Raw genomic sequence first — 15,462 nt, 5'->3', positions numbered from 1 at the left:
GGGTTCATACTCAGCCAGGAACCGCAGTCTATAAGATGGGTTCATACTCAGCCAGGAACCGCAGTCTATAAGATGGGTTCATACTCAGCCAGGAACCGCAGTCTATAAGATACGGGTTCATACTCAGCCAGGAACCGCAGTCTATAAGATAGGGGTTCATACTCAGCCAGGAACCGCAGTCTATAAGATGGGTTCATACTCAGCCAGGAACCGCAGTCTATAAGATGGGTTCATACTCAGCCAGGAACCGCAGTCTATAAGATGGGTTCATACTCAGCCAGGAACTGCAGTCTATAAGATGGGTTCATACTTAGGGTGAGTTTTCCCTTCTCAGTTAATACTCCCGGGAACTCCCTCACAGGTATACCCAGAGCAGCATTTCCTAGATGATTCCAAATCTACTCACATTGACAATGAAGATTTTAAATGAGAAGCTTGTGCTCTTGAATGTCTGGGACGTACCAATCTATGGTAACATTATCTTTTTGGGGGGAGGGGTGTTGTTTGTTTTATGGGGGGCTAGGGTCTTGCTATGTAAGCCCAAATTAGCCTAGAATTTGTAATCCTGTTTCAGCCTTCCAGTTGTTAGGATCATCGACATGTACCTTCTGGCTATTCTGTGCCTTTAAAAAGTCAGTCATCATTACGGTGTTAAAAATCCTGGCATCTTTCTCTATAACCTTAGGGTTAAGGGATTCCTGTGATTTGCCTTCGACTCTTTAAAGTGCTGGGGGGAAAAGTGCCACTGTGAGTTGTGAGCATGTCTTAAAAGTTTTAAGGGAGCTGGAGAGAAGACTCAGTGAGTCAGAGCACTTTGACTCAGGTTTGTTCCCAGCATCCACTGGCTCTGTAATTTCTGTTCCAGGGTATCCGATGCTTTCTTTTGGCCCCTTTAGGCATGCATGTGATACCGATGTTTAGATGCCAGCAAATGTTCATACACGTACAAATGAAAGTTTTAAGACAAGATGAAAATTTATAAAAATAAATTAGTAAATGTAGATTTAGCCAATTGTGGTACACACCTTTAATTTTAGCACTGAGGAGACAGAGGCCGGCAAATCATAGAGTTTCAAGCCAGCGTGGTCTACATAGTGAGTTCTAGGATTGCCAGGGCTACATAGAGAGACCCTGTCTCAAAAAAACCAAAACAAAAAACAAAAAGAGGAGGAGGAATTAGTAATGGTAGTGGGCAAAGAAAGCGTAGACCAGGAAGAATAATACCATATGAATGTGGAAATCCAGATAGATGTTGCTTTGAGATATTTTCCCGAGATGAAAGTCACTGTTACTTTTTACAGGAAGAAACGATGTCACAGCCATAAATGCTATTGAAAGGGAATAGTAATTGTCACTTATTTTTCTCCAGGAAGATAGTTGCTTTCCCAAAGGCCATGCCTCCTCACTGCTTTACAGAAAATACCTTAAGATTTTCATGTTGTATTTTGGTTTCCTGTCTTTGATACATTCTAGAAATTCCCATTTTTTTTACTGACTACATCTTTTTTTTTTAGATTTTCGAGACAGGGTTTCTCCGTAGCTTTTGGTTCCTGTCCTGGAACTAGCTCTTGTAGACCAGGCTGGCCTCGGACTCACAGAGATCCGCTTGCCTCTGCCTCCCGAGTGCTGGGATTAAAGGCATGTGCCACCACCGCCCGGCTACTGACTACATCTTTATATTAACAGGCAAAGACTGCATGAAGAATGGTTACGGAGGGAAGAGAAGGCACAAGAGGAATTCAGGGCAAAGAAGAAAAAAGAAGAGGCAGCTCGAAAACGGAAGGAAGAACAAGAGGTAGAGTATTAAATAGCTCACGAACTGAGTAAGTACTTAACTGAAGGCAGTCTCATAAAGAGCTGTTTGTTAGGACAGATGGCTCAGTTGTTGAGAGCACTGGTTCTTCTAAATGACTTGGGTTTGATTTCCAGCACCCTCAAGGTGGCTCACAACCATCCAGAAGTCCAGTTCTGGGGGATCTTCTGGTCTTTGGGGCACCAGGCATGCACATGGTGCAGATACATGCAGGCATAACACCAATACACATTAGAGTTGTTATTTATGGGGCTGGAGAAATGGCTCAGTGGTTAAGGGCCCTCACTGGCTGCTCTTCCATAGGACCTGGGTTTGTTTCACCACCCATGTGGTGGCTCAAAACTAACTAAGTTGAGCTCCAAGGGATTCTGTGCTCTGTTTTGACTGCTGCATGTGTACCCTCACATGCACATATGTTCACAGGGACACTCACACACAAATAAAATCTCCAATGCACGCCTTTAATCCCAACACTTGGGAGGCAGAGGCAGGTGGATCTCTGTGAGTTCGAGGCCAGCCTGGTCTATAAGAGCTAGTTCCAGCACAGGTAGGGTTGTTACACAGAGAAACCCTGTCTTAAAACAAAGCAAAACCAAAACAAAACAAATCAAAAAAAAAAAAAGAAAAAGAAAAAAGGAAGTTGTTTTCTTGTAGTTGGGGATATAGCTCTAGCCTCAACATTGTGTAAACAAAAAAGGAGCTACATGTGTTAACATTTAGAAAAAAACTGATATTGTCTCTTTTTCAATGACCACTGTTTGTAAAAATTTTCAGCCACTTACTCTGTAAGCTATGTGTTTTTAAGCATGAGTTAAAAAATGACTTTCTCTTTTTTTCCTTTAAAGAGAAAGTTAAAAGCAGAATGGGAAGAGCAGCAGAGAAAAGAGCGAGAGGAAGAGGAGCAGAGACAGCAGGAGAAGAGAGAAAGAGAGGTGACTTCTATCGTGGGAGGATAGAGCCCTGCCTATCTTCTTAGGGTGCACGTGTGCATGTGATGGGCTTGTGGAATCAGCAGTGGGCATGTCAGGGCTGGAGTTTGGTTTTAATTTTTGCTTGTGCTGTGTTCATTTGGAAAGTGTCAGTTTTTGTTAGGAATACTCTAGACTAGCTCCCATATGTTTCTCTTCTTTGGGTCGTGCAATGGCAGATTCCTTTACCCACGTTACCTTACCTTTTATGTGGGATATGGGTAAACATTTTCCCCAAGGGGCAGCTAGTCAATGTTTTAGCTGTGATGTCTGTCTGGCTTCTGTGGACATCCAGCTCTGCCAGTGCACCCTAAAGCAGACAGAAATAGTATGTATATGAATGGATGTGGCTGTGTTCTAGTAAACCATTTCTGTAAACCGGGCATCTGGCCCTGCTCTACACTCTGTACCGCGCTGTAGCAAGTGTTAACTTCTCTATGATTCTGTTGTATATGTGTTGACTTCTTCACAGAAGAACAGTATCTTGACTAGTTTGCACGCTTTCTTAATTCATATGCGACCTAACAGCTAATGGCATCTCAGCAAGAATTAGTTTAATAGAATCAGGATGTTAGGCATTAAGGAATTAAATAGCTTTGTCATTGCATCTGCTGTTCTATCTAACTTTGTTGTCAAAGCAAATGGCAGTCGTTTAAGAAATTCCAAGGGACCTTCTGTTTGAGAAACCTATGCGCACTCTAGGACATAATACTACTGTCCTTTTCTTACATGTTTCTCTTAATGCTTATGCTTAAATCTTTGTTAAAAACCTTTCCTTAATACTCCCACTATTGCTTACAAAAAAGGAAATTCTGTATTGTATTTGCATATCTCGTGTACATTTTATGGGTTTGTTTTCCTGCTGACCTTCAACAGTGTATTTCTTTCAAATATAACACGGCTTATCTTGCCTTGACTGATTCTTGAGGATATTCTTTATTCCTTTTTTTCTTTAGCATCACCAAATTTGAACGGCATGATATTCCGTAGTCACTCATCTTAGAATGGGAAGAGATATATGTGTCATGGAAAGGTAGCAGCAGTCTCCACAACCAGTTTTGTGTCTCAGGTGGCAGATCCGGTACAGGGTGTTGACACCCTTGCTTGGGCACTGCCTTCCAGATGAGGCAATATCCAGATGGGGATGTTAGGGGCACAATTGTTTAGATTGTCAGTACTTTACAGAGATGAACCAAGTCCTGTTTTAACAGTAGAATATTCGTCAACTTTCATGGATCAGTTAAAAGCTAAGGCTTCTTCTAAATGTTTTTGTTTTAAAGGGAGCCTGGTTAAGAAGTGGGTAAAATGAAATCCATGTATAAAGCACATACATATAAAGGAATGTGCGATGTGTGTTTCTTTGCGTGCCGGACACTGCATGGGTGGACAGAGACAGGCAGTGAAAAGTACAGTCTCGGCTCTCCTAGAGTGACCTTTTCTAGATGAGAGGGGCAGAGGGCAGTCAGCAAAACACATTTTAAGAACAGTAGGCTCTATACAGAAAGAAAGGATAGTGGAATAATGGGGAGGTCAAGATACTTATTTGGATTACCTGGCCAAGGAAATCTCTGTGGATGTGGAGTTTGAGGTCATTAGCACTCAAGTGTAGGGATAATGGGAGGAAGGAACCTGGGAGCACCTGAAACTTAGAGACCACAGGAGACTGGGGTGAGCCCTGGGAGAAAGTAGAGAGGATCAGAAGGGCAGATCATGCAGAGCCTCTTAGGTTTTTTTTTTTTTAATTAAAAATAGATTCTTCTCTCAATACAACTAGACCAGTCTCCCCTCCCTCTACTCCCCCTCTCCCCAGACCCTTCTGTTTCTTCTTCAGATAAGAACAGGAAGAACAGGCCTCCAAGAAGCAAGAGTCAAAGAGGGCAAAACAAGATACAGTAAGACAAGGCAAAAGCCCTCATCCAGGCTGGACAAGGCAACCCAGTAGGAGGAAGAGAGTCCTAGGAGCAGGCAAAAGAGTCAGAGGTACAGCGGCTCCCACTGTTGGGAGTCCCACAAAAACACCAAGCTAACAGCCATAACATGGCGCAGAAGTCCTGGTGAAGACCCAAGCAGGCCCCGTGCTTGCTGCGTCAGTCTCTGTGTCCAGGTTATTTGAGCCCAGGTTACTGTGTTGATGTCACCCTCCTTGGGATTTGCTGAAGGAGGCGGAGGCAGGAGGATCACGAGCCTCTTAGATTTAAAAGTTAGGTTTTATTTACCATACTATGATGAGGGCTTTTAAACAAGGGGTGACTTCATCCTGTTCCAACAGAACACCCCAATTTCTCTACAAAGAACAGGGGCCAGAGAGGAAATAGGATGACCAGTTACAGTGGGCCGGCGATAACGTTGGCTCCGATGAGGACAGAGCTTCAGACCGACGCGCACACAGTAGTTAACAGGGCTGACTAGATGGCAAGTTGCACGGCAGGGAGAAGGAAAAGGAGAAGTCATGTTTTAGGTGTCGTTTTTGTTCGTTTTTCTAAACAAATGGGAAAATGGCAGTGCCACTGACTGGGGATGTTTAGGTTTGGAGGATGAGGGTGCGTAGGTGGAGATCTAGAGGTCCGTTGAGGGGCTGGGGTAGAACTTACTGGCGAAAGTAAAACCTTGAGTTTGATTTCCAACCCTCAGCCAAAACCAAAGCCAAAAGAACCTGTTTTGATCACATTCAACTACGATGACTTGGTTTGTTTTTCTTTTTTTGTTGTTGTTGTTGTTGTTTGGCGTGGTTTGGTTTTTCGAGATAGAGCTTCTCTTTGTAGCTCCGACCATTCTGGAACTCACTCTGTAGACCAGGCTGGCCTAGAACCCCGAGCTCCACCTGCCTCTGCCTCTCACGGCTGGAATCAAAGGCCTGCGCCACCATACCTGACTGCTTCAGTAACTTTTAAGTTGCCAGGACCAGGCAGACTTACCAAGTAAGCAGCTAAACACAGTTGTATATATGGTTTTAAGGCGCTAAGGTACCTGACTATATGTATTTAAATCCAACTACTTAGAGATTTATTGCTACCTTGTTGGACTTCCTTTATCTTACTAAAGGTTTGAGATTTCTCTTAAATCCTAATACTACTCACCATGTCATATTTTTGCTTCTGTTAAATAATTGTGATGTTTAACCTAACTTTTAAAATATAGTCATTGATATCTCAATAGCTAGAACATGGTATTTATGTACAGATATGTTGCTGAAGCTATTATGACTTCAATATTTGCAATGTGCTTTATTCAAATTTTGTATTTGAATAAAAATTCTAAGCTATATATCTTTTGAAACCTTTTTAGGAGGTATATGCTTAGAAAGGAAATCAGAACCAGAAACCTTTTGTATGTGTGTTCACGTGTGGGTTGTCATATATGAGATTCATAACTAGAGAAACTGGACATGACTTACCTGACATCCTGGTTTTCATTAGTTCTATGTTTGCACCACTTATAGGAAGCTGTGCAGAAGATGCTGGATCAGGCTGAAAATGAGGTATTTTCACAACCTTTCATTAAGACTTTGAGTTAGGTAGAGGTGCACGTTCCATTCATCTAGCCTTGGGGAGCTGAAGCAGGAGAATGACAAGTTTGAGGCTAGCCTGGGCTACATGGAGAGACACCGTCTTAAAGATTTTGAGATCGATTAATATTTCATTAGGAACAATAATAGTTCCAAAAACATGAGTTTTGTGGTATTTTGTTTGGATTACTTCTGTATACCTATACCTGGAATCACTTTTGTAACCTTGCAGTTATATAACAATAGAAGACGGTGGATGATGGTATTGCATCACCCCATGGGCTATGCTTGTATTAAGCTCTAAAAATGTAAGTGAGTTACATCACATACTACCAGCCCCAAATGGTTGGTTTATGCACCTTGATTCAGAGTAACTGTACTTTTCTCTGGTGGCTCCCTATGACCATGGACCCTTTCAGAATAGATGGATAGAAAGAAGACCTTCATGACTGTATCTGTTAGCATCAAGTAACCCCAATCAAGGAAAATGACTGGGAGCCAAGAAAGAAGAAAAGCTCATGTTTCTAACAATTGCCCTTAAGATTTTATTGTAATTTAACTATTCATGTTTATATATGAAAGCATTTTTCTTCTTGATTAAAATATTTGACTATTTGGACAAACAAGTCTTTGATGGGCTTTTACATCATCAGTTAAGTCGTGGTTGTTTTTAACAGTTGGAAAATGGTGGCACCTGGCAGAACCCAGAACCGCCCATGGATGTGAGAGTATTGGAGAAAGATCGAGCCAATTGTCCATTCTACACAAAAACGGGAGCTTGCAGATTTGGCGATAGGTAATGAATTTTGCTTTGTGTCAGAATGAAATGAAAAGTGTCGGAGTTTTGGAAGAGGCATAGGCTTCAGTGTGAAATGTTCTCCATAAGGTATGCGGTGCCTTCTTGCCCTGCCTACTCGATAGGTTTAACAGAGTGGATCCTTTGTATTCCACAGCCATAGGAAGACCTTTTTCTTCTTTTTTTAATTGAAAACAAGATTTTTTTATTATAACATTCTGATCATGACTTTTCCTCCCCTAGATCCTCCTGGATCTTTCCCTACCTCTTCACTCACCAGAATCTATACCCTTTCTTTCTCTCATTAGAAGACAGACAGACATCTAAAAAATAAATGACAAACCAGAATAGTACAAAATAACAGAAAAAAACAGAGGAAAAAAAAAGATACAGATGTAGAATACACATTCTCATGCACAGAAATCCTATAAAAACACAAAACCAGAAACCATAATATATATGCAAAAGGCCTGCATAGTAAAAGAAGAAATGCCTAGACAAAGCATTATGAGACAAAAAAAAAAAAAAAAACTTCCAAAATACTACTGAGTTTGTTTTGTGTTGACCAACCACTGGGCTTTTTTATTTTTTATGTTTTTGGTCTCCCTGTGTATGTGCCACCACACCCAGTTATCATTTGGTCTTTTGAGATAGTCTCATAGAGCCCACCTCCTAACTGCTGCGATTACAGTTGTGTGCCACTATGTCCCATTTATCTTTTAGTTTTCAAGAATAATAGTTTGGGGCTGGAGAGATGGCTTGGCAGTTAAGAACAGGTACTGCTTTTTCCGAGGACCTGAGCTCAGTTCCCACAGCTTACATCAGTGTCCCGGGACACTCCAGGGGATCTGACACTGTTCTTTGACCTCAGCAGGCACCTGTACTCATGCATACCCCCCACAAGTACACATAAATAATGTTAAAATCTTTTTAAAAAATTAAAAGAGAATAGTAGTTCTCAACCCTGGACACATAATGGAATCAAGTAAAAAAGGAAAAAGGGTTAACAAAATCAGTTCGTCTCACCTCAAATTGAGTGAATCGGGATTTCAGAAGCTAGGGTAACTCTAGTTTTGAGGAGCCTTTAGATACTGGATTTGATGGCTGGAATTGTGAATGGCCAGAATATCTGGAAAAGGGCTCAGTCTGGTAAGAGGTAGAAAGGCTCCTTTTGTGGATCTGTGGAACTGAGGGAAGGTGACTACCCTCCCTTTGGTACCTTAGGAACGTTTTTTTTTTTTTCCTAAATTCATTCTCAAAAAGCAATAGTAAACCATGATCTGCTTATGAGCCAGTGAGATGGCTCAGTGGATAAAGGTACCTGCTGCCAAGCCTGGGGACCTGAAGTCGATCTCTGGATGTACGTCGTGAAAGGAGATAACAGACTTCTATTAGTGTTGCTGTAACTTTCACACTTGTACCGTGGCATGGGTCCAACCACACAGTAAATAAATAATGATCTGCATAAAACCGCTGCTACTAAAGCAAGATGCTGGACAGATGGCCTTCCAGAGATAAATGAGCCCCGACTTTAGTTCACATTCACATGGGTAGTTGAGCCAAGCTGCCTTTAAGGTTTGTGATGTGTCTCTAATTTCCTTGAGATTTAAGCCCCGTGGAAGCCAGATTTAGGATTCCCCTGTTGAACGTGAGAGGACAAATGTATTGAATAGTTTTATGAATGCTGGACAGATAATCCCTGTGGAAAAGGGAGTGGCCTGTCAGATTCCATCTCTGATAGTCGTTCAAAACAATATAGGCTGTAGTCAGATTAGTTTGTGACCGCTTCTTAGCATTGTCATAAGGCATATGAGATTTTTACCATCACACTGTCAGAGTGTGAGAAGAACATAGCAGGTTTCCCCACATCAGTTAAAGTAGCAAGGTAGTCCCGCACAGACACTGGCTGGCATGGCACTTGCTATGCAGAACAAGTTGTCGTAGAACTCACAGAGATTTGCCTACCTCTGCTTCCTGAGTGTTGGGATTAAAACTGCCTACTGCCATGCCCAGCTTAAACAATATTTTAATTATTATTACTATTTTGTGTGTGTGAGGCAGACAGAGGGAGGAGGGAGGATAAGTAGATCCAGGGATCAGATCCGGATCATCAGGCTTTATGCAGCAAGTATTTTTACCTACCGAGCCGCCTCACTGGTCCAGGTTACCGTATTCCCTAAGTATGTAAATCAGTTGAGAATTGTGTACAAGCAAAATCGTATTGCTAACTCTCACCTTGAGTCTCCCATGCAGCTTCTGATTCCCGTCACTGCAGTCTGTTACACTGTTGGACCGGACCTCCTTTTCCTATGGTTCAATGTGGAGAAATCGTTCCAAATATAGTCAAAAGCTCCTGAATGGCATATGACCTTAGAAACCATTCTCAATCTTTTATTTCAGTGAGAAACAGTCTTAGGACAGTTTTCTTGTGTGCTGTAACTGGATATCCAAGCAGTGTTCATTATCTCACAGTTAAGTCTAAACAACCATGTTACAGAGTTTTTGGTAAGTTTTTAATGTTGCTTTTAGTTATCAGACAAGTGAATTTGCTTGCTTTCTTCCGCAGGTGTTCACGTAAACACAACTTCCCCACGTCAAGTCCCACCTTGCTTATTAAGAGCATGTTTACAACGTTTGGAATGGAACAGTGCAGGAGGGATGACTATGACCCTGATTCAAGCCTGGAGTACAGTGAGGAAGAGACCTACCAGCAGTTCCTAGACTTCTACCATGATGTCCTGCCGGAGTTCAAGAACGTGGGAAAAGTGGTTCAGTTTAAGGTGTGCACAGGTTGGGAAGGGGCCAGGCACACCTTCCCATAAAATATCCTATAATACAGGGCAGAGCTAGGGCTCAGGCTGTTAGCCTGGCTGGAGTCATGTGCCAATATATGTCTGGCCTGGGGCTGAGAATGCCAGCAGTTTGTAAATGCCACTCGAGTCTCTTCCCGTTCACCCCCACTCTGGCCAATGCCATGTAGATACTGCAGGAAGTCATTCACTTGTGCTAGCATGTTGGAATGCTAGAGTCTGGGTCGGGAAGGACCCTTCTTCAGTGCCTTTGTGATGTAGCTCTGTCCAGTAGTTTGACTTGATTGTCAGGCTTGCTTACCTAGCCATGCAAGCCTTCACTCAGCTGCTGTCTGCAGTGGACATGGTTCCCTTCCTCTCCTTTCAGTGCCTCACCTAGCACAATGTTATACACACTGTCATTCAGTTTCACTCAGTAAGGTGAGGTCTGGCTGCTGCTCTTCCTGGGACACTCTGAGGGAGCCCCAATACGTAGGCCTCCTGCTTATCGATTTGATCATATCTGAGCCTGAATGACTGTTATATGAGGACAAAGGAAATGTCCCTTGTTTTGGAGAAAAGTAGGAATAAAGCTGTAGGATTTTTTTTCTTGCTGTCAGAAATGAGGTATAAGCTGGGCAGTGGTGGTGCATGCCTTTAATCCCAGCACTCGGGAGGCAGAGGCAGGCGGATCTCTGAGTTCGAGGCCAGCCTGGTCTACAAGAACTAGTTCCAGGACAGACTCCAAAGCAACACAGAAACCCTGTCTCGCAAAAACTAAACAAAAAAACAAAACAACAACAGAAATGAGGTATAGAGTTGGAATAATGAAGTGCCATAGAAATCTGAGATTACAATTTACTTTACAGATTTAAAATACATTCTTGAAAATTTGTGTTCCACATAAGGGGAAATAAAACATAGTGTTATAAAGAGAAAAAGGGCAACTAGAATAGGGGGATTAGACGGGGGAGGAGTGTAGGCTTTTTTTAATTAAATTTAAATTAGTTAAAAGAAATGTGTTTTCCTCTGGAGCTGGCAAGATGACTCAGAGAATAAAGGCACTTGCCACCAGGCCTGACAACCCGAATTCAGTCTCCAAGACCCACATGGCGGAAGGAGAGAACTGCCTCTTGCAGACTCTCCTCTGCCCTGCACATTCACACATGAGCACAGCATGCACATGCAAATAAAAGTGTAAAACAAGTTAAAATTTTTCTCTAAACTTTTATTTCTGTGGCATGTGCCTTTCTATCTTCTCACTAAGAGCAAACGATACCCACTGAAGTGGAAGTGTGTAGTCATGTCTGCTGCGTTTCCCATGGAAACAAATTTGTTTGCTCTTCAGATGTCTTTTTATCTCTGTGTGCCTCTCAACAGTGAGATTGGCTAACAGCAGTGGTTTCTCATACGGCCCTCTGGTTACTGCTTCTGTGAAGTGGTAATGGTGAAATTGTATTCAGAACTTCAGATTGGTAGCTCAGTCATAGAGTGCTTACCTAGCATGTATAAGGCTTTGGGTTCTGTCCCCAGCACAATGGGGTAGGGCTAGTGGGTTTCAGGGAGGTTAGTGGAAGTTGTGTTATTACGTGTAACAGGCTGCATCCGCTCACCACAACATTTTTTTCTCGAAAGCAGACAGGATGATAGGGGTCATACTAATCCCATTGACTGTTAAAAATGAAAAGAAACTTGTTTTGGAAATTTGTGGTACAGAAATGATCACAACATCAAATTCATTATGGAAAATCAATGGCTCTTTGGAAACCATGGAACTAAATTATTAATATTTTCATTACGTGTCTCTGACGATTAAACCTAGGACCTTGTACATGCTGGGCAACAGTGCTGTACCACTTTTTATTTTTGCAGCTCAGGCTGGTCTTGAACTTGTAGTAGTTCTCCTGCCTCCACTTTGCTATTACTGGGATTTTAGGCATGTGCCACCAAGCCTGACTAGATTAAGTGAATTTTAAGATCCCTAGACATGGTTAACATAGACTCCTAAGGCCCTTTATTCTTTGTAAAGATGGTGTTACAAATTGAGTAGGAGTCTTGTCTCCCTTTGGATGTTCTAATGACAACACCCTGAAACAAAACATTGTAGCTTCATTATGAAGATAAAAGCTAAACACTAGTAGGAATTTTTGTTTGTTTTTTTCTGTTTTTCAAAACAGGGTTTCTTTGTGTAGTCTTGGCTGTCCTGGAACTAGCTCAGTAGACCAGACTGGCCTCAAACTCAGAGATTCCTCTGCGTTTGCATCCCAAGTGCTGGGATTAAAGGCGTGCACCACCATCCGGCATGGTAGGATTATATGTCATTTTATACAATTGAAGGCAATGATCAATTGTTTAACCGTACTTATAGTAGGGGCAACACATGAAAATGAGATATTCTTCACACCTACATGGTATAAATTGTATTAATTTCACGATTGGGCAGAAGACTTAGTACAGCTGCCTCTCAGAGCAGCTTGTGCACTGCCTAGCGAATTAGGGATCTATAAATTAGCATGCTTTTGTTTACGAAGACTGTAGAGGTTTTTATACCTACAGAGACAACTTTGTGAGGGGGATATTGGAAGCACTTTGCATAGTCATGAGTAGATACAGAAATGTGATTTGATATAGCTAGTATATAGTAGTTGAATCATTAAGCTTGTATTGACACTTTGAAAAAAAATAAAAATACCATGTATATAAAAAATGTAGAGCTAGGCATGGTGGAGCTTGCCTTTCATCCCAGCACTTGAGAGGCAGAGGCAGGGAGATCTCTGTCAATTTGAGACCAGCCTGGTCTCCATAGTAAGTTTCAGGACAATCAGGATTATGTAGAGACCCTGTCTCAAAAACAAGGTTAAAAAATTTCAAAGGTACAAACCAATACCAGCAAGTGTGTCTAGACCTTTGACATTGTGACATAATGTCATCTACAGAGTTCATGCCTGAGAGCTGCAATCGAGTTACAAAACAAAAAAGGATTTATTGAATTGTGATTTTTGTGTTTTTCCACGTTCATAACTGTCAACATGTGGCTCACAGGAGGCTATGTATGGACTCACCTGAATCAGTATGTATAATTATTATATATACCATTTTGGTTAGTATATATTTATGTATACAATGTATTTTCCCTGTCTGGCACATACATAATTTATGTATGCCTAAATGTGTACATTTGTCTTAGAAATTTACACATATAATATACATATGTATTCCAGACAGAACAGCCCATGCCCCCACCTAACAAATGCTTTTAACTGTGGAACCATGTTTCTGGTACTCTGTTTTTATATATCTATGAAGCATTTCGTACTTTTAGGGTTTAAAAATGACAGACAAGGCTCAGTGGAGATGAGGCAGTTAAGGTCTACAATGTTGTTAGGTGCTTAGATATGCCTTGAGTTGATAAGCAGGTGTGTAATCTACATGGACTCTTCGAGGGGCTAAGCTTGGGCAAGATGCATTTGATAGTTGGCTTCTTTTGGAAACTTTTTTTCTTTTGTTAACATCATTCTTTGTTCCTTAGGTCAGCTGCAACTTGGAACCTCATCTGCGCGGCAATGTGTATGTTCAGTACCAGTCGTAAGTATTATAAACATACATGCATCTTCATGTTTCATCATACTTAGGGTATTATGTTCTTTTGATGTTGCTGAATATATAGCTTCCCTGTGCATGGTACTTTTCAAAATGTCAGTATGAAGAGCTCATGGTGAAGTAGCCAAGTTTTGAAAATAATACTTTTTCATTTTTTGTATACTTAAGTAGTTTTGATTCTTTTATAAATATGGTTTTACATATATTTTATAATTCTCACAACTAAAATACAAAGTGAAAGGGGGCTAATTAGAATAGAGTAGAAAACACCTAAGGTACAAGGGCTTAAAACTCCAAATAGTCTGCATTTGACCAGCTAGCAATGTAGTTCCTGTATCATTCCTGGATGTATTATCATTTCTCTAAGTGGTACCATGGCTGATGGTTTTAATTAACCATTGTAATAAGAAGAATAGCAGTCCTAGCTGAGAAGCATGGGTTCTGCAGATTTAATGGTCTAATCTTGCAGATTAAGAAGCTTTGATACCAGCCACTTTCCTTATGACCAAACCTTTCAGGGGGTTAATGACAAAGGTCCCTGAATAAACTAGGCTGTGGGAACCTGAGTACTCTGAAGACTTCCTACGCAGTACAAGACCTGAACTTGGTAGTCCTACAGTAAATGGACAAGAGGGCTAATTCAGAATAGGTTTGTTCTACCTATGAGAGTTAAAAGCACAACCTTTGATTTTTGCTTCCAAGGGAAGAAGACTGTCAAGCAGCCTTTTCTCTTTTTAATGGACGATGGTATGCAGGACGACAGCTTCAGTGCGAATTCTGCCCAGTGACCCGTTGGAAAATGGCAATTTGTGGTAAAAGCCAATGTAGTGACACCCCCTCCCCCACTGCTGCACTATACAAAGGAATCTTCATAGGAAGAAAACAATGTTTTAAAGGGATGAAGTACAGTTTTTGTCTCATACTACAGATGAGCAGAGTGGTTATGTAAAGGATACCATAGTTTAGATCTGTACAGGCCTGTGGGTCACTATATGGTTGGAATGACTGAGGTCACAATATATTGGTGACAGAATTGCGGCTTGTCTCAGTCTTTAGACTCCCAGTCGTGGCTTCTGTGTGTAACAGTGCAGTGTCTAAACCAAAGATCCCCACATGATCTGCACTGCAGTTTCCAAGGTGTTTCCTATTCATTGGTTCTCCTCACTTGAGCTGGCTGTTTCATTCTTGATCCCTAAGGAATCTTCCACCAACAACACCACAAACATTACCCGTGGCTAACACTTCCCACATTACTTGAAGTCATGCTCTTGTGCATTTGAGACCGTTAGTAGGTGTGGATCAGTTAAGTTGTACATTGGGTGCTCTCAGTTACACTGACTCATCTGAGCTCAGCAGCCAAACCAGGAAATGATTCAGCACTGCTGAGAGTTACCAGCCGCTTTGAAGGTTTCACCATGTTCCGCCTTCTAAAAGCATGCTTAGCCAAAGAAGTGTGGAAGTTCCCCAGGCGAAGAGACACAGAGCTCTCTTAACTCAGGGGTGTGCTTCTGCCTGCTCCTTGTGCTTCGCCACTCTTCCTTTTCAGGTGCTTTGTATCAAGCAAGTCTAATTCTTTAGCAGCCCTTTCTTAATAAATGCTGTCATTAAAAACAAATTACGATGGGCATGGATGATGTTTTCGATTCCAAGATTGGGATAAGCCAAGACAGGATTGTGAGTTCAAGGCCAGCATGGGCTTTATATAATGAGACCTTTTCTTAAATAATTAATTGGTTAATTAATGTGATAGCTATTAAAAAGCAGGGGTTACAGAGATGGCTCAGTAGTTAAGATCACTTGTTCTTATAAAGGATCCAGGTTCAGTTCCCAGCACTTACATGTTGGCTCATCACTGGCTGTAACTCCTGTTCTAGGGATTCTGACAGCTTCTGACTCCATGGGTAGCAGGCATGTATATGGTTCACATATATAAGTGCAGGCAAAACACTCATATATATATATATAATTATATATATATATATATAATAAAC

The 15,462-nt window shown here is 41.5% G+C and overlaps 1 protein-coding gene across 1 annotated transcript in view; it reads left to right on the top strand.

The window, feature by feature from the left end:
- Nucleotides 1-15,462, top strand: part of Zrsr2 (zinc finger CCCH-type, RNA binding motif and serine/arginine rich 2) — a 27,746-nt gene that overhangs the window by 7,602 nt on the left and 4,682 nt on the right. The window contains exons 4-10 of the mRNA XM_050160615.1: nucleotides 1,687-1,795; nucleotides 2,659-2,745; nucleotides 6,221-6,259; nucleotides 6,964-7,082; nucleotides 9,649-9,862; nucleotides 13,401-13,456; nucleotides 14,174-14,283. Of these exons, the coding sequence (XP_050016572.1) occupies nucleotides 1,687-1,795; nucleotides 2,659-2,745; nucleotides 6,221-6,259; nucleotides 6,964-7,082; nucleotides 9,649-9,862; nucleotides 13,401-13,456; nucleotides 14,174-14,283 (734 nt within the window). The remainder of the gene's footprint in view (nucleotides 1-1,686; nucleotides 1,796-2,658; nucleotides 2,746-6,220; nucleotides 6,260-6,963; nucleotides 7,083-9,648; nucleotides 9,863-13,400; nucleotides 13,457-14,173; nucleotides 14,284-15,462) is intronic.

Source organism: Alexandromys fortis, unplaced genomic scaffold, assembly GCF_014885135.2.
Source record: "Alexandromys fortis isolate MF-2015 unplaced genomic scaffold, M_Fortis_MF-2015_v1.1 scaffold_120, whole genome shotgun sequence".
Classification (NCBI taxonomy): Eukaryota; Metazoa; Chordata; class Mammalia; order Rodentia; family Cricetidae; genus Alexandromys; species Alexandromys fortis.
This window is presented reverse-complemented; position numbering and strand designations above follow the sequence as displayed.